The sequence below is a fragment of the Aspergillus piperis genome, assembly GCF_003184755.1.
Source record: "Aspergillus piperis CBS 112811 unplaced genomic scaffold BO85scaffold_2, whole genome shotgun sequence".
NCBI lineage: Eukaryota > Fungi > Ascomycota > Eurotiomycetes > Eurotiales > Aspergillaceae > Aspergillus > Aspergillus piperis.
The window spans coordinates 2,497,182-2,515,307 of NW_020291592.1; the positions used below are offsets into that span (position 1 = coordinate 2,497,182).

At 50.4% G+C, this 18,126-nt stretch overlaps 6 protein-coding genes across 6 annotated transcripts; 2 read left to right on the plus strand and 4 right to left on the minus strand.

Moving 5' to 3' along the window:
- Positions 1–1,925: 1,925 nt before the first annotated feature.
- On the minus strand, positions 1,926–4,922 carry BO85DRAFT_131771 (uncharacterized protein). The gene has a single exon (XM_025653994.1). It carries the CDS (start codon positions 4,644–4,646, stop codon positions 2,067–2,069), a length of 2,580 nt encoding a protein of 859 aa, XP_025520248.1. The 5' UTR covers positions 4,647–4,922; the 3' UTR covers positions 1,926–2,066.
- A 1,032-nt stretch (positions 4,923–5,954) lies between these two features.
- Positions 5,955–8,779, minus strand: BO85DRAFT_456300 (putative pre-mRNA splicing factor; the record flags this gene model as incomplete). Its single annotated transcript, XM_025661435.1, has 2 exons — positions 5,955–7,110; positions 7,167–8,779. 2 exons carry the CDS (start codon positions 8,777–8,779, stop codon positions 5,955–5,957), a joined length of 2,769 nt encoding a protein of 922 aa, XP_025520249.1.
- Positions 8,780–9,554: 775 nt separating this feature from the next.
- On the minus strand, positions 9,555–12,376 carry BO85DRAFT_445743 (gamma-glutamyltransferase). The gene is made up of 8 exons (XM_025659344.1): positions 11,998–12,376; positions 11,603–11,908; positions 11,512–11,545; positions 11,298–11,457; positions 10,669–11,248; positions 10,438–10,598; positions 10,252–10,385; positions 9,555–10,200 (listed from the first exon to the last, which is right to left on the minus strand). Exons 1-8 carry the CDS (start codon positions 12,046–12,048, stop codon positions 9,752–9,754), a joined length of 1,875 nt encoding a protein of 624 aa, XP_025520250.1. The 5' UTR covers positions 12,049–12,376; the 3' UTR covers positions 9,555–9,751.
- Positions 12,377–12,379: 3 nt separating this feature from the next.
- Positions 12,380–14,250, minus strand: BO85DRAFT_131750 (uncharacterized protein). The gene is made up of 4 exons (XM_025653993.1): positions 14,061–14,250; positions 13,224–13,888; positions 13,143–13,172; positions 12,380–13,087 (listed from the first exon to the last, which is right to left on the minus strand). The coding sequence occupies exons 1-4, from the start codon at positions 14,127–14,129 to the stop codon at positions 12,712–12,714; spliced, it is 1,140 nt and encodes a 379-aa protein (XP_025520251.1). The 5' UTR covers positions 14,130–14,250; the 3' UTR covers positions 12,380–12,711.
- A 1,044-nt stretch (positions 14,251–15,294) lies between these two features.
- Positions 15,295–17,169, plus strand: BO85DRAFT_456303 (Zn(II)2Cys6 transcription factor domain-containing protein; the record flags this gene model as incomplete). The annotated part of the gene is made up of 2 exons (XM_025661436.1): positions 15,295–15,557; positions 15,618–17,169. 2 exons carry the CDS (start codon positions 15,295–15,297, stop codon positions 17,167–17,169), a joined length of 1,815 nt encoding a protein of 604 aa, XP_025520252.1.
- Positions 17,170–17,298: 129 nt separating this feature from the next.
- On the plus strand, positions 17,299–18,059 carry BO85DRAFT_131949 (uncharacterized protein). Its single transcript, XM_025653995.1, has 3 exons — positions 17,299–17,440; positions 17,503–17,613; positions 17,761–18,059. The coding sequence occupies exons 1-3, from the start codon at positions 17,427–17,429 to the stop codon at positions 17,999–18,001; spliced, it is 366 nt and encodes a 121-aa protein (XP_025520253.1). The 5' UTR covers positions 17,299–17,426; the 3' UTR covers positions 18,002–18,059.
- Positions 18,060–18,126: the final 67 nt, after the last annotated feature.

Genomic DNA, 18,126 nt, shown 5'->3' on the forward strand with positions numbered 1-18,126 from the left:
GGAAGGCAATGACCCCATGGACAGTACTGGGCTTGCTTGATTTCCTCTGCAGAAGGAATCGATTCACTGATCTAGACAGAGAGCATTACACACGACTGAGACAACCCTTAAGCAGTACCATAGCGCTACGCTTGGCTACATTCAATGCATTGGTCACCCTTGACTTACTTACTAGCTCACTCTCCGGACCACGTCTGTTGTCATCAAGGGGCACCATATCTCAGTATGGAACTGGACTGAAACGCCCCAAGAACAATGCAAAGCCATCACAAAGACACATGCGGGGTACAAATATTGAGAATGATACAACCAGAGGGAATCAATCAATCACATTGAATGAATCTTTCCCCGCTTCGTATTCACTTGATTCTATCCTTCGTTGGTCTGTGGGTGAAGGAAGACGCACCATCGGATTCCCCCACCTCGTATTCTATAACCTTCCGTCCTGCTTCTTCCCCGCAGAATAGGCAGACATTCCTGGAATAGTGTGGATCAAGATGGAATTACCTGCCTTGGTTTTTAATGACTCTTCGAACTCACCGTGCGTGCGGTTTTGGGCAAATGGTGCCGAGCTTGTTGGTTTGACTGACGAGGAAATGGACGGTATATTCATCCCACTAATTAGCAAGCAGATTAAGAGAAATAATACTTGATATTAGTAGTATAGTTCTCCCGCTTGATTATGTACTAGTAATTTACCTTCAGGAATTCTCGCTGCTTTTGGAAGGAAGATAAGTCCAATTGAAAGATCAATATTAAGAGTTAGCAGGGAAAGAAAGAAATCCATTGAAATAATGTAGATATATTTAGATATATTTAAATCAAAGTCTCATGAGTTATGGAAACAATATTGTAGTTACTATTGATCGACGTCCGTTGACGATGCTTTTACTATAGAGTACTTCTTCACCCGCCTGTGGATACACGTTACTGCCATTCAACCAGAACAACAACCCAATGTCATGAGCTTGGAATACCATTAAGTAGTAGTATGTATATCTGCACAGATCTACTATATATCTAATTTATCAATGCTCTAGAAATCGAAGACCTGTCTGTATGTATGTAATACACTTCCCCGGTGGTGCGATATATATATATTTTATACCAAGAGAAGTATAGTACCCAACGACTAAAAGACTGGATACAAAATAAACTGACAACTGAACCCCCCAAAGCCTATATATATAATAAGATATAAGATACTACTACTTCTTTAACTACGCAGCAGGTTATATAAAGAAAGCTCCGGGTTAAACAACCAACCAACCAGCCAACCACTGGTAGATAGATCTAAACTATGATACCATGGTACACACTAATTTGAGATACTACTTAATTAATCACTGTCGATTAGAATATGTAATTGAATGGATTATCGGCGTCGGACCTCTTGAGCTGCCTTTTACTTCTGTGGTTGAATTCTAGTGTTTTGAGGTTTCCTGTTGTGAGGGAAGTCAATCCAATTCATATCTAGGAACATTCAGATATGTGCTGTCTAATGTCACTATCAACTACAGAGCAAGTGAGACGCACAGAGAGTAAACAGGTTTAATGCTAAAAGCCAATTTCCATAGTATAGACAAATATACTATTCAAGCATGATATCTAAATATAAAAGGACACCTATATGCAGCTCGTATTCATCGATTCATAAAGTCATAACATCAGAGGGGGCGTATGTACAACGAAGTCATTATCGTTGTCAGCAGTTGATGGGTGGGAATCGAGAAACAAGAAAACCGGACGAACAGAACAACAGGAAGAAAAAGAAACTTCGTTAAAATACATAAACATTAGGTGTCGTGCATGTCATTTACATACACACCCGCCATCTCGACTTCCTCGAGTCTTCAATGCGTTGATACATTTCATCTCATCTCGTCTCGTCTCGTCGCAATTCATGCATTCGTGGTTCCGTGCGCTCGTTTAGATGTCGTGTATGACGCTGAATGAAATGAAACTGAAATAAAGAGACCATGCGGATGCGGTTGCGTTATTCGTGTTGTTTTTGTATATGAGTTGAAGGTAGTTGGCCGCCGTCAAGGAATAGTTCCTTTGATGAATTATCTTCTCCGGCAGCCCCGTCGGCTGTCGTATACTTCTTCCTCGTCTTCCTCTTCGACAGGAGCAGGTGTTCGTCGTTCAGTGCGACGCTTTGGACGGCGCCGGCGGTTGGAGCTGATGTTGCTGGCCGAGTCATCTGGGGCCAACGACACGGCGTCGTCTAAGAAGTCGTCGTCTGCCCCATCATCCCATACACCTAAGCCGGAGGCTGGCGTCCCCAGGCGAGCCTCCACGTAAGAACCGCGACGGTTCTGATTTGCAATCGACAGCCCTGCGCCACGTTCGCGGAGCGCGCGCCGCACCACCTCTGCCTTGCAGTGAAGGGCCTCAAAAGCATCTTCAAGTGCTTCCATACCGAGGTAGATGTCTCTCTCAATCTCCGCCAGAGCTGCGATTTCCATTTCCTCGTCCAGGGCGATCGGGCCACCAAATGAAGCTGGGGCAGGCGAGGGAGATGGGCCATATGGCTGACTAGCGGGTCGGATTCCCCCGTCAATTGGGTTTGGTGTCGGACCGCGCGAGATCCCGCCGGTGGTGAATGGAGTGTTGGATCGACTGTAGCTATAACGTGGTGGGGTGGAGCCTGGTGCGCCGGGGAAGGTGTCTTCAGCACCACTCCGCAGAAAACCATCAAACCGACCCGAGATCAGAATGTCCCACTCGTCGTCACTGATTGCTGCCAGAGTGGCGAGAACATGGTGCATGCCGGGATTGTTCAGCATGTAGATGGCAGCTTCTGGATCGCGCGGAGCGGAGGTCAATCGGTACAGTCGCTGGATGGCGAGCGACGATGACACCAAGGGTGCGGGTCGGGGCCGCGGTGGTCCCTCCGGTCGCGGTGTAGGCACTGTAGAGCCGAGGCCGAGAAGAGCGGAGAATAGTTGACGTTCGTGAGGTCCGAGATGGGTTAAGATGGCAAAGGTCAGGGTTTCGTCATCTACCTCCTCAGGTGCGCTCGTAGCCTGACCGGACTGCTCGTTGAGCCACTTGTCCACCGCAACCTTCGTCTTGCGCGACTGACGAATAAAGTGGTCGCGATACTCCTCCGGCACATCAATGTCCAGCTTTTGCATGGGAATATGTTCCTCCCCAGACCAGTTCGCGTCAACCACAGCTGGGTTCAATATGAAAGCCGGCCAGCTGGGAAGTTCACGACGACCCGAGACAAGCTCCAATACCTCACCCCAGCTGACGCCTGATGGACGCTCTTCCATTGTCTCATGCTCACACATCAGACAACTGCAGTACTCGCATGAAATGTCACGGGCAAACACCGCTTCCAAGCGATCGAGCAGGCGCCGCGCGACAGACCGATACCCCGTGGCAACCGCTAGCGACCCGTTCTTGGCCATTACATTATTGTAATCCTCGAGAAGTCTGTTGAACGGTTCAAAAATCTTGGTTGCTGCGGATTGAGAAGGCGATGGCGCATACGGCGAACCCTCGGGAACAGAAGGGCCGAGCATAGACTTCGGAACACGATGGTCTAGCCCACCATTCTGTAGAAGATAGTCCACTTTTGGAATCGAGACAGGAACTTCGGGAGGAGGAGGTGGCGGTGGTGGAGCACCGTAGGCAGAGCTCGCTGTGGGTGGTCGTCCATAATCATAGGCAGCGTCAACCGGTGTACGAGCCCCAAAGCTCGGGCGAGAGGAGGCCGACGATCGGGTCTGATTGCGCGATGGCGGCTTCTCTGGACTCTTCGGCTTGCGAGAAGCTGTAGACTGATGAGGCGGCGCAATGGTTGCGTCCGATCCATTTGCTGAGTCCGGACCAACGTCGCGCACTGTCGCAGGGGAGCGAGGGGGAGTGGCATGAGTGGATGACCGCTTGGGGGAAGCCGTTTCCTCGACAATCTTTGACCGGGTCGAATTGCGACTGGCCGTCCGTGAGGGCAAATCAGACTCATAGCTGGAGCGCTTCGGTTTTACCGTCTCCGACCGTGTTGGCTTGCTCGTTTTGGAACTGTCATCCTTCTTCGACCGCAGACTCGAGGATGACCGCGTGGACTCTGCTCGAATCCGAATCTTGGTTTTCGGCTTCTCTGGCTTCTCCTCCGCTCCTTTCTCTTCTTTACTACCAATAGTGCTTGCCTTGTGTGATTGCTGGTCCACGCTTGTCAGCGGCGGGCTGGGGGGCGCTTGGTTGTTATTCTCGGCACGGGTCTTCGCATCTCCATTGCTACCTTCTTTACCTCCCTCGGTCAGATCGGTCGGGTCTGGTGTAGGGATGTTCGGTTTGCTGATGACTTCTTTGCTGTGGGCTTTGGAGAAGGTCGGATATGGGAGGCTGGTCCTCGACTCGAGGAACGAGGCTGTGCCCGAGTGGCTGGCGCTGTCGACCCCAGGCATGGAGGAGCGGCGCTTTTTGCGGGAATTGGAAGTAGATGTGGAAGGGGTTGAGGCGCGGCCCGTGGGAGTGTCGGGGTCGCGTTCCTTGGTTGAAGTGCGGGAGGTCTGTCCGTGGGACGAGCGATTCTTGCGTGGTATGGATTTGGATGAAAGGGTCGAAGATGAAGAAGTCTTTCTCTCCCGGTCCCTATCGCGATCTCGTTCATTTAGTCTCAGCGGTAGAAACATTATGTGGAAGAAGGTGGAAAGGTTTCGAAAAAGAGGGTGAAAGGAAGGGTAGAAGACGGCAATAGAGCGTTGTCGTTCTTCCTTTTCACCCCTTGTTTCCTGCTCTCGTCCCCACTGTCCGATCGGTTGATATATTCTTTTTTCGTCTAGTTACCTCGTTTTCAAGTAATGATCAAAAAAGTAAAGAGCAGTGACGGATGAGTAGTCGTCAGCTTCCCCAAGAGAATGTCACGAAAGGGTGTAGTCGGATGACCCGAGACCCGATTGATGTTCGTCTGGCGCTTAAGAGATATCGAGGAATGCAACTCTCACTGGTCGAATGCCTGACTAGGCGCTTGTGCCAAACCACCAAAGGCGCTGCTGAAGGGCATGCAACATCCCGTGGGCGGCGGGCGGGCGGGGGGGAAAGACGAAAAGAGGAAAGTGAAGAAGATCACGACGATTAGCTAAGGTGACAGAAGCGAAGAAGAAGAAGGGGGTGGAGGAAATAAAACAATCAAATAGCGAGTAGTTCAGGGACGATGCATAAGGGAAAGATGGCGAGCCAAATGGATGGACGGGGGATTTTGCGGTGAGAGACGGGCTGGCGGAGAGGATGGAGCCCCGCAGCGATTCGGTGGTGGTGGGATTTTCCCAAGTTTAGCAGCAATTAGAAGCTCGGAGACCACCAGTGACGTGGTGCTGCATAGAAACCCAAATGGGGAGCACAGAAAGGCAGTACAAATAAATAGCAGCAAGGACCACGCCACTGCGATGGGCTGGTCTGGATGCTGCTGCTGTCTGGGAGGGATAATGCTGGGAGTGGTTCACTTTCTTGTATCCAATGAGGTTGTTGTTCCCAGCAAGAAGAAAGAAAGAAGATCCAAAGTTCACGATTAAATTAAATTAATTCATCGCGAGGGGCGTGATCCCGTTGGCCTCAGGCAGTATACTCGGCTTGTGCCTGAGGCAAGGATAGATGGCTACCCAATGACTCACTCACTCTTCAAGTGGATCAGCACAAGCGAACTGGAAGCTGGTAGATCGTATCCAAATAGGATGAAGCCTGTCTCCGTGATTACTGAAGTGATCAGAATTATGCCCGGATTAGCTGAGTGGCCATCTACACTATACCCTGAGTTTGTAGTTATGTGATAGATCGAATACGATGTTGAAAGACGTTTTTATCCGTAGGATAATATGAACATATACGGTATCAACCGAATCAAGCCTCCGAAACAAAAGATAGTCTGTCATTAACAGGGTATCAAAACGCTACTTGACCCATATAAGCGTAGCAATTAACTCCTCTTCCCTAGATGCCAAGGTTTAACTCCATGCTGTCAATCCATTCGACGCCTTCTTCACAGGCGACATCTCCAGAACCCAATTCCCATCCTCCTCATGAGCCACCCCGCCTCGACGTGCTGCTCGCATCACTCGTTCACTCGCCGGTGTTCTCTCTCCAGTGTGTCTATCCCACACCCAGCCCTCCTTCAACCACATCCACGTCAAGTATGCTCGAAGCTCTTTATCTTGCGGCAACACTGATTTCCACTCAGGTCTGAAAGACGTCTTGGAAGCTCCCCAACCTCTCCAATCCGAGGCAAGTCCCCGGACTTCGTCGCGGCAGAAGATCCTCCAGCTGTCCAAAGAATAGGGTCCAACACCGGGAAGGTGAGCAATCTCCCAACCCACGCGAGCGTCATCGTCAGCAATGGTTTCATCTGCGCCAATATCACGTCCGTCACCCTTGCAGGGATAGTGAAGTTTGCGATAGCGCTTTCCTTTCGTAGGTGGAAAGGCCAGCCAGGTCTGGGCTAGTGCAATGCACTTTTTCGCTCGCTGGTTCTGGAATCCGAGACAGTGTATCATAGATGCCAGGGTTGACGGGTCCGTCGATGCCATCGCCTCCACCGTTGGGAACCGATCAAACACTTTGAATAGTACTGGAAGCGCAACGCCCCCACGGGTACGGTTCAAGAAAATGGTGGCAATTAGTAGGCGGAAAGGATCATGGGCAAGTTGCTCTTGTACTAAACCGAATGATGGCGCATCGATGGGCGGAAACGGAAGACATGAATCAGGGTCGACCAGAGGTTTGGGAAAGTATGGGGATATCTTCTGAGGCCTCAGACGCGGTGTTCTAGGCAGCACAGGAGCAGCCCCTATCGATGTTGCTTTAGTCGGCGTGCTTGGCTCTACAGCCTCTGATGCACACTGTGCCTGAATAGGTGAGACATCGAGAGAGTAATCAAATGGAATACCATCGAAATCGCTAGGTACATCACTCAAGTCTGAATCAGTAGAAAGGAAATCTGATGAAAGATTCAGCTTGGATAGGAGAATTCGGGTCTCTTCGGGTATCCGACCAAGAACATTCTCTGAGTGGGTATTTCTTCTCTCTCCGCAATGCACATTCCCTCTCGGCAATTTCTGGGGGGCGATGAAATACTTCGACCTCACCTCATCGCTGGTGGTTGAACTTTGCGAATCATTGGTATCTAAAAATCCTCCAGATTCCAGAATGCCTCGTCCAACATAGAAAGATCATCAACCACTGTGGCATCGGGCTTTGCTGTTTGATATGCTTCTTTAGAATCGCGTTCTTGTTGAACGTCATCTGCACTCGTCGACAATGCGACTTGTTCAGTGTTCGTAAGGCTTGCGCGAAATTGTTTCTTCTTTCGCTGTTTGCGATTATCACGCTTCCTTCTATTCTTTTCTTTCTTGGACAGCACACGATCGGGATGCTGCGTTGTATCGCTCTGCAGAGATTCAGGCTGCTTGGTTTGCGTAGCCGAGGGGAGTTTATTCTTCGCCGAAACCGGCTGAGATAATCCAGTCTTCTTATCCTCCTCACCCTCGTCCTCCTCGTCCTCCGAATCACGAATGGTGTGCTGGCCTGGGAATTTGGGAGAGGAGTGAAGTGTCATGGACCTTTTAATTGATGCTTGCTGCGATGGGAGTGTTTCGGCATTCGCCTCCTTGGATTGAGTGGTCTTTTTCTCAACGGAGCTTTGTTTATATCCTTCCTCAGAATGTGGCGGTGATGGAAGTCTATGCTTCTCATCATTATGTCTATCTGCGGCCTGTCCAGCAATTGGAGATTTGACCGGGACATTCTGCGTGGTGACTGGCTCGGGACTTTCGTTACCACTCGGGCATAGATCAATAGTAATTGCCGGCATGCCCTTAGCGGCATCTGTAATTCTTTCCCCGCTGACCTTGGAATCAGACGTGGGAGGCTTCGCTGTCGAAATGTTTGTGTCCGAACCATCAGTTTCACACCTTTTACGGTGTCCATTTGTGATGGGTTCGAGCGACTTTCTTTTCTTCGATGTAGTCTTCTTTTCCTCCGGTTTCAATGTTGTCACCTGATCATTGCCGGTGCCTCGCTTCCTCTTGTTGTCCTTGCTTGACGACTTCGGTGGGCTTGTTTGCCCATCCTTGATCTCCTCGCCAAATCCAGAACCATCCAGACTCATCTGGCCACTGCCATAGAGCTCAAGGTAGATCTTTCTGACATATGCAACGAGCTTTCCAAGATCAGCCTCTTCCATACCAAGCGATCGACTCTTTCGACGTAATTCACGAACGAATTTTCGTCGCGCGGATCGTAGCACAGGATATTCGCCTTTCTTCATGAAAGGGTGTGAGCTGATGAAGGTAAGCAGGTCCATCCTCTTATCTAGATCCACAGACGCGAAGACGATGTCCTCCTCGGAGGCGTCATCCAGAGTTTCGCCATCATCGACGATTGTGTGTCCATTAGGCCCAACCACACTCGTACTAGACTCGGTATCGTTTTCTTCGTCATTCGAGTCCATGCGACTGATGTGTCTCTGTGCCACCTTCTGTGTCTTCGAGCGCTTTCTGCTTGGAAAATAAGGCGAGTCCACGTTTGCAGATTGCGTAGCAGCGGTAACTGCCCAGGTGCGGTGACCCCCGCTTCGTGTCATATCATCCTCTCCGTTTATACCATCGCTACCGCTATAATCGTCAAAGCTGTTCTCAAAGCTTGCCTCGTCTGAAAGTATCTGATCCACCGTGCGTTGGGTCACTTCATCGAATGAATTGTGGAGGTCGACATTGATATGTGGAGGCGAGATCCGAACCAAAGGGAACGTGGGGACTCCTTTGCCACCTGCCATGGCTGCGTTGTGTATTATTGACGGTCTATCTGCTAGGTTTCGTTTGGTAGATGCCGACTGGGTGTGTATAACAAGAGTGCAGCGGTCTGTTGGAAGGAGAGGCGCATGGTCAGGAATTCGAGAGAGAAGAGTCAAAAGACTAACACAGGGAGTGAATTGATTAGTGAATGAGTACGCCATACCTCTCTCCATCTATCTGCAGGAGATCCACTTACAGGAGTAACACCAATGCACCATATCCAAAACCTCGCAACTCCAACAGCCATATGCGCAAGCTAGAGCAGCCACATCGACCGCGAAAGAGTGAACGAATCCAACACGACGAAAGCCTTTCTCAGGATTTCCAAATGATAAGTCTTCAAGCCATTCATCCAATCGGCGGAAGACGATAATATCTCAAGTCATTCACAACCGACGACCACAAGGCGAGGATGAACTGGAAGCCACTGGAACAAAGAGACACACACATTCCTCATTCTGCGCGCGCCGACGCGGAACCCGGTCAGCGCACGGGCCACCTCTGATAGATCACGCCCGCCATCTGATGTGTCCCGCCCCTTCCATGTCAGGTCCTTGCATCTGTTACAGACTCGCATCAGACCGATCGACTCGAAGGAGTGAAAGGGGGTGGCAGGCTGCAGGGATTGTAGTCGGCGTAACGGATTACTGTTCTACTTCTTTCAAGTATTCACACGTTGTGATGTGCCTGGGTAGGGTTGTCCCTACCGCAACAAAGTCCGGAGATACCATGCGGGGCAGTCGAGTAGACGTTTCTTTGCGTCGTATAATATTAGCAGGACATACCTGCCTCGGATATTGTCATAATTCGTCTCGATATTCAAGTCTAATGCTATATGTATACTTTATCTCTCGCAACTCAAGTCCAAAAGTGTAAATCCAAGACAGAAGGTATCGCTCATAAAACCCTCAGATATGTATAGTCAGGGTGGACATATATGCATTATAGATCCCTCAGACAGCGAACCCTCCAGAATCAGCCTGTCTAGGCTCCCCTGCAGCATCGAAGGTTCCATTCGGTAAAACTCGAATGGCCTGCGCCGTGCTCTCCCCTGGACCTACCCAGGTCACATTGTGACCTCTTGCCTCCATGAAGGACACAGTCTCATTGTCATAATCGTACTCGAATGTGACACGATTCGGGACCAGTTGATCGTGAAGGCGCGGCTGGGCCAAGGCTTCTGCCGCTGAAAGACCTTCGTCGACGACATGGATAATGTTCTGGATGGTGGCAGTGATAATCCGACTACCTCCTGCCGAGCCGGCGACGAAGAACACTGTTCCGTTAGGATGGGTAACAATGGCCGGAGTGCAAGAGGACAGTGGGCGTTTCCCGGGTCGTATGAAGTTTGCCTCTGACGGAATATAGCCAAAGGAGTTGGACGAATTAGGAATAGAAAAGTCTCAAGGATAAGTCAGTAACTGGGGTGAGCGGGAGCAATTATGAAGCATACCATCCATCTCATTATTCATTATAATACCAGTCTCAGGAACCATGACTTTGGAGCCAAAAAGCAAATTGATGGTCGTGATCGCGGAAATAGCAAGCCCACTGTGATCAATGGCGGCAATATGGGAAGTACCCGGTCTACTTAGGTCAGTTGTCTGATAATACTATGGTACCATCAAGATTCACCCACGTTTCAAGACTCTCATATCCCTGCGGATTGTAGGCAGACACAGCCTGGGTATGCTGGTCGGATATATTCTTTCGAATCTCTTCAACAGTGGAATCCGCTAACATCATTTCCTGATACGTATCCAAGCCATCGAGGAAGAACGGATCTCCTAGATTAGTCCTCTATATCACAAATTAGCATCGCCTCCACTGATTCAGCTGGCTACTAGTTAACTAGAGCGGATAAGCGTACCAATCCATATCCAAACCGTATAGCCTCGTCCAATCGATGAGTGCTCAGGTTCAGAGTATCCGGACTAAAAAGGTTATCGTAAGTACCCAGAACTTTGAGAACGTTCAGAGCTACGATACCACTGGAAGGGGCTGGGGTGCTAGTAATCCGATAGCCGCGATAATCAATTTCTGAGATGTTGCGGATAGCGACCGTATAATTGGCCAAGTCCTCAAGCGTCATTGTACCGTTAGCTTTCTGTACCGCATCTATCATGGTCTTTGCAATCGATCCAGAGTAGAAGGCATCGGGGCCCTCGTTTGCGATGGTCTCCAGTGTGGCCGCATAACGTTTTCGCGTAATGGTATCACCCACACCGAGCCTGGTTCCATTGGGAGCAAAGTCGAGCGCCCAGGTAGGGTCCTGAGACAGAAAGTCTTCGTCATCCCCGACAGCAGCGTTCATATAGCGGACCAGGTCATGCCCGACTGACCACCCCTCCCGTGCGGTTTGGATAGCGGGCTGCACAACGGTTGACCAGGGGAGCGAGCCATACTTGCTGTGGAGATACCCGAGACCACGCAGTTCCCCAGGAACGGCACTTCGATTACATCAGTTATTGCAGCATCAAAGAGCCCAAGAATGCTCACCTTGCAAGGCCCCCGCTAACGGCAGCCTTCGTATTATTCTCAAACATATCCTGGAAAGCGGCCGCTGGGGCAGTTTCGCGGAAATCGATGGCCTCAAAGGTGCCTTCAGGGGTCTTGACCAGCATGAATCCACCTCCTCCGATTCCACTATGGTACATGCCTTCCAACTATCATCAGGTCCAAGCACTTCTCCGGTTATTGTAGGCCAACTCACCAACAGTTCCAACGCAGAGCATTGTTGCAACCATCTGAGACTGAAGTCAGCAGGGTGCCGCATGACGACAGGTCGGTTGGATCGTTCTCACCGCGTCAGCTGCATTTCCTCCCATGTTTATAATATCTGTTCCATGTCGACTGCAGATAGCACTTTCGCTCGCCACTGCACCGCGCTTCCCATCCTCCAATTTACTCGCTCGGTCAAGCCGGCTAGTCGCAAAATCAAGAGGCGAGGTGAGCACACTTGGCAGATGTATCGTTATTATGGTGAGGAGTAGCGTCGACAATATCGTGAATTTCGCAAGGCGGAACATAGTTGAAGCGCTGGGTCGCTTGTCATGTAACAGGGTCCACTGCGATCGCTCAGCCGGGGTCTCCCAGGTTTCGAGAAGTGGCTGTAGGAACAGAGCGGGTTAGAAACACAATTCAATAATCGCGCAAGGTTGCACGAAAGAGGGTCGACAGAGCGACTCGGTCTAAATACCTGCTTCTCCGCATCTTGGCTCGAACTTTTCTTTGGCCGATAGGTCTCCATGTTGCAAAGAAATTCAAAGTCGGATGGGGAGGGTCAAAGCGACAGGGTAGATACGTCCGCGAGACTTAGCAGGTGCGGAGGATCAGCATGGGAGAGCCCTGGTGAGCCTTTCCGCCAGAGTTAAAGGACGCCCTATTCGCAGATACACTACCCTAAGAAAGTACAAGGGAGGGGGAAGAACCTGCCCCAGCGAACGCAGGGAAATAAGAAATAAGGAAAGCCTTCACCCCAGCCATATCGGGGGCAGCCCTGACCGAGATAAGCAGCGAGGGATTGTGGATGCCCGCCTGCAATCAAGAGTCATGACTGGGACTCCGCATTCTTGGGTCGTGCTTATCGAGGGCGGTTCCGCCAACGGGAAGTCAGCCGCCACCCGCGGACCCAAGTCACGCGATAACGCTGGCCGGGTTCGGCCTGCTCACCGTAATGAGCCGAACCGTGACCTCTCCAATTGAAGTGCAGCCATCACGCCAAGCTCGTTGAGGTTCCCCGGATCGTCGAGTCATGGTATGTAATCGCCCATAGACTTGACAGAAACCCTTACCTCACATCTTTGCTTTGACTTTTGACTACTTGATACTGCAACATCATTGTCGCTATCTGCGCTGTCCTCCCGTATATAGCAGAGCCCATCCGCAACAGTTTCGTTTGCCCCTATCACCTTCAGAGCTCCACGGCCTCCTTTGTCCATGTAATAGTTTCGATCCAAATAGGGGGGATATCTTCCTCCGATTGCAGGACTGTTTCAATAAGACGCCGGCCCCAGTCGCGGACAAACCACTTGTCGGAGAGAAGGTGCAATCCTACCCCGTAGTGTAGAAATAGCACGCGGCCCACCCAGTCTCCACTTTTCAGCAGAGCAATGTAGTCTTCGCTGATGTTTATGGGCCACGCAATGATGCCACCGTTTGGGCCACCGAACGGCCATCGTTTGATGGCTTCATGAAGAATATCCCACGTATTTTGGTATGCAGTCTGGTTCGGTCCACCAAGGCTGGTGAATTTGTCTTGCACCCGCTGCAAAGACTCCATGATGGCACTTGTAGCTATTAGCATTCCTTGACTAAGTTCCCGCGGAGATCTTAGAGACATACCTGCGTAGTTTGATCTGAGATTCCTGTACACTAGGGACATATTAGCATCCTGTTGTCGAAAGAAAGAAGGCAGGCAAGTACTGGTAGGGATTTCCATCTTGGTCGACCTCGCCATCCTTATACTTCAGCCACCCCTGGAGGTCGCCCCGATACTCCATGCCGCTAAGCTGCTCGAAAAGAAACGCACAGCCCGCTATGAGCTGTCGAATCTCCAAAACATGGGATAGAGGCTCGAATGTATGTTTGTCCTGGGTAACACACGGGTAGGCTGTTGCGCAGAGCATAATGAAGATGGAGCACAGGAAGGCTGGTGCGCAATTCTCGGGAGTCATTTCTGCGAGTACACGGGTGAATGCTGAACACGCTCGGTTCTGGTACTTGAGTGCGATTTCTAGCCATGAACGGTTATCGTGAGTGTTCAGGTACGCTAGATGAAGAGCAGACAATCCTAGTAGGCTGTCCAGCAAGAAGGCATGAGAGACCGCGATCCGTGGGACAACCACTTGGAAGTGGTGAGCATCTAGACGGCCTTGACAGAGCGTGATGTATGTCTCTGTTACATAGTGGTGGAATAGTTTCATCTCAAGCATCCTGTCTGATTGCGGTTCTCCTTCGGGACCAGGAAACGCGTCAGGCATATCCTGGGGTGTGGATGCATGCTGGCTGTCCGCTTCACTTGATGGAGGGTATGTGCAATCTAATCTCCGTTTCTTGCACAGGCCACATCGTGGTGTCTCTTCGTCGCACTACTCCGTGGGTCAGCATGAGACCGATAGCACGAATGATACTGCTGGGAGAAATGGAACAGAATGTATAGTATAGTTATACCGACGACTGCGATGGGGTATAAACTCCGGGGGACGGGAAGAGGTAGCGAGCCAGTGAGAAGAGAAAGAAGAGAAAGAGAGGAAGTCAGACCTTCACATGCCGTTTCTTACATTGCAGACAACCCTTCCGGGACTTGGTATGACTGCGGCGGGAGGGCATTCGGAAGAGTGCCAGGCACGGAAGGGGAATGACGTAGTTCGTCAAGGGCAAACTTATCTAGTTCCGGCTAAGGTAGAAGCTGCGCGACGATAGTACTGGTAGTCTTTAGTTGTAATGAATAGGTTAAGCAGTACTAATAGTGCGTGGGGTGAGAATCATCAGAATGACCACGGCACACAGTCCGATAGCAAGAGTATCAATGCAGCGGACAGACCAAGCCCAAATGCAGAAATATAATAGAAAATGGCTGTTGGAGATGGAACGATGGAAATAAGAGAAACAAGAGCTGCGGGTAACCCGACTGTCTATCCACCATCTATCGGGATCGGGTCTCGCCGTTCGGGGAATGGAAGCTGGTGCCGGGCCTGTGGCCTTTGTGGCAGGTTCTGCCGGTGTCAGCTTATCTAACAAGGCTGCTGATTGGTGGTATCATGCTTACTCAGCTATGTACCTGACATGGGCGGATCCTGTGGAACTTTAGTTGTACAAATTATGTTATTCTTAGATGGACCGGTCCACAAGGACCATTCATTTGCAATGCTTTGGGTCTTCTTTGATCCGCGTGGCTGCCTGTTTCACAATTGATTAAGAGTCCGCTTACTGAGCCTTCAGGTCAGCTCGAGAACCCTTCACTAGGCTCCTGTCCAGTCCGAAGCAGCAGCAACTCATCGTCCCCACTCAGGACCCCGAATTGCTTCACGAGGGAGGAAGAATGTCCTCCAGCCTTGAGCGTCATACACCGTACGGGATATACTATCTGGCACTTATGGTCTTACTTGTATACTATGATCAACAGACTTTCTCTTCAAACGTTCTGCTTCCATCTCCAATGGGTGTTCTCCAAACAACTCGAGGCTGTTATACATCAATTTATATCGCACCTGCTGCTTTACATCTTCACAGCATTCCTACGTGCGAGATGACCGTTCATCACTAGTCGCAAGCATTTTTAGCAGGTATTTTCTTGAGTATATCCTCATGCTGAACGAGTAGTGGGGCTCAGATGCCCGGTCTTCCACTACGGGCGACTAGCATCCCATTCATCCAGTCAACGTCCGAAATGCGGCCAGATCCCTGTCAAGACCACGTGACGGCGGTTTATGGGGGCCATTGAGCAGGTTGAGCATTGCAGAACACAAATCAGCCAGAAGAAAATCCAAGGTGCATGGTACCAGTGGTCCTCGAATCTGAACGTGACTGCTCAGATCTTCCATCTCTCTTCGACAAGAATGAATGCGGAGGACTCTTCCCCGCACCAGCGGCAACGGTTTGGATCTACCAGGTCGCGGAAGGGCTGCATTACATGTCGGTGAGCGAGAAACCCTCCGTCTACCTGCTCTTCTGGGTCAGTCTGCTAAACCCTTCATCTGGCGGCCACGGCAGGATCCGTCGCGTCAAATGTGATGAACGCAAGCCGGCTTGTCTTCGGTATGCAAACATTGGGATGACGCCTTTGCTGTGGAAACCCCGCACTAACCTCCCGGATAGATGTACCAGTACGAACCGAAAATGTGATGGTTATATGTCCATGCCTTATTCGATACGCATCGCAAAGCAGTTGGCACAAGTAACTGCGTTTGTCAGTCCGGCTGAGTCCCGAGCCCTCGAGTTCTTCTTTCGCAAGTCTGCAGCGCATCTAGCTGGTTACTTCACTGCTTCGTTCTGGACCCGCACGGTTTTACAGCTCAGCCTGACCGAACCTACGATCCGCCAAGCTATTGCTGCAATTGGGTTTCTGTATGAAGCAGAGGGTATGTCTACGACTCCGGCAATGGCACACCGTTGGCAATCTTCCAAGCCCGACTTGGCACTACATCTTTATAACCGGGCCATTCGCACTACCATTGATAAGGTTTCATCAGGCATAGACGCGGTGCCTCTAGTCATAGCAGCCGGCATTTTGTTCGCGTCTCTCGAGTTTCTCCGAGGAAATGCTACTGGGGTTACATCGCATATCACAAGCGGGCTGAATCTGGTGCGGTCCTGGCGGGCGCATCGAGAGCGATCCTGCTGCGCCAAGAGTTCTCAGACACATTGGGTGGATGCTGAATTGGCCCCTATATTGAACTTCTTTTCTTTGAATACGTACGAAATGTCGGCACTCAAACACCTCGTCAGTGCGCCACAAGAAAAAGTACATGTCAATCCCGTGGATGCTCAAGGCAAGCTCTTATTGAACTGGCGGTTCCGAACATTCCATCAGGCACGCATCGCCCTTCTCGACTTGATGCTTTACTGCATCGGAGAATTCCCCAGCCGGCAAGAGTTGGCCAGACTGACGAATTTCCCGCACTCACCCGTGCAGCAATGGGCCGAAACTTTTGAGCATGCCGCCCAGCGATGGGTGGCAAGCTTTGAATTGCTAGTGCAACGGAAGCAGTCGGAATGCGGACGGGCCATAAAAAACGAGATTGATGCTACTCGCATGTTATGGTATTGTTACCGTCTAGGACTTGATCGGTATCGTGTGGCCAATGAATCCGGCTGGGATGACTTCCGCGCTGTCTACGAGGATATTGTCTCAATTGCCGAACGTCTGCTCAGTGACTCAGACCACTACCCGGATGATGTCTCCAAAACGATAAGTCTGGACGTACAGCTGTTGTATCCGTTGCAGGCCGTCGCCTGGAAATGCCGCTGGCCGGACCTTCGCCGTCGAGCCCTGGGTCTTCTACAACGAATTCCGAAGCAAGAACTGATCTTCTATACCCCGAACTATCACGCCGTCTGCACACGGATCATGGAGCTTGAGGAAGGTGCAATATATAAAGAGATGCTTCCCCCAGATCACGCCCGCATCTACACTTTTGTTATCAGCCCAACTCCGGCAACGACGGCTGACCACCCTGTATACTCCATCACGTTTACCACCTTCCCACAGGGCCGAAGTAGCGAGCCACACTTCCACACAGAATCGCTATGGCTTCATCCTTCGCAAGCGGGGGTCACGACAACCGTGCCACCTGTTGATATGATGAAACACCGTGACTGGCCACCGGTCGCCCGAACGGATGCTCATTTGCAACATGGTTCAGTGTAGATAACACAGCCTGATGTTGTCCCGCAAGATTACGGGGCACATAGAATGAGTTTGGCCAGACAAGCACAGCATGTGTTCAACCTTCCACGCTGGCCTTACATCGAACAAGTCGATACTTATAGTATTTCCTTGTTATCTTACTATTGAGGTGATGTCGCGTCGACGGTCATTCCAATCGGAACGGTATACCATACAGGTAGCAGTCTAGATACAGTCAACTTAAAGCAAGGCACTAAGAAGAGTACCAACTGAAGGAAATGTTTCAAGCGAAGTGCACTTTCCACAACCTTAATCCATGAGGGAATGATCCTATTACTTACCATTAGCCTGAAGCCCACTTGTCGCTTACAGCTGCATACGGTTCATATTTCGACCATTGACTGCTCCTGCATTGCCCTGGACACACTTGATATTTTCTTATCTGGCATGTAGGTGCCCAATCGAGTGGGTTTCCAGTTTTACGTCTTGGGTGTATTTAGTGATTCACATCCACTCCACTGACCCACCCCGAAGCAAGAAGATGGAGACTCATAGTACACCTTTAAACAGCAAGCACACAATGCATATATACTAACTATAGGACTTCCCTAGATGTGATAGAAAAAAAAAAAAAAAAAATAACTGGCGACAATATGCTAACTGGCCGAAGATTCGGACTTGTTCAAAACTGTCTAGCGCTCGCCACTTGACCCACTTCAGCCCCGTCGAGCAAGAACTGCTGCAATACCCACAGTCATGGCTCGAGCTACTACATGCTAAGCATGTTTCAAGCTCCTGTATACGCGTCTTCAGGGCGCAGCACCAATCGGAACGCCGGGCCGACCAATACTAGCACTATTGGGCTTGGTCAATGTGCACCGAATTTAAGCTAGGAGGCGTTTGCTTGAACAGGCCGAGAGATAATAAATTTTCATTAAAACATAAATACATATGCAAAGATAGCGTGGCTAAAGTGCC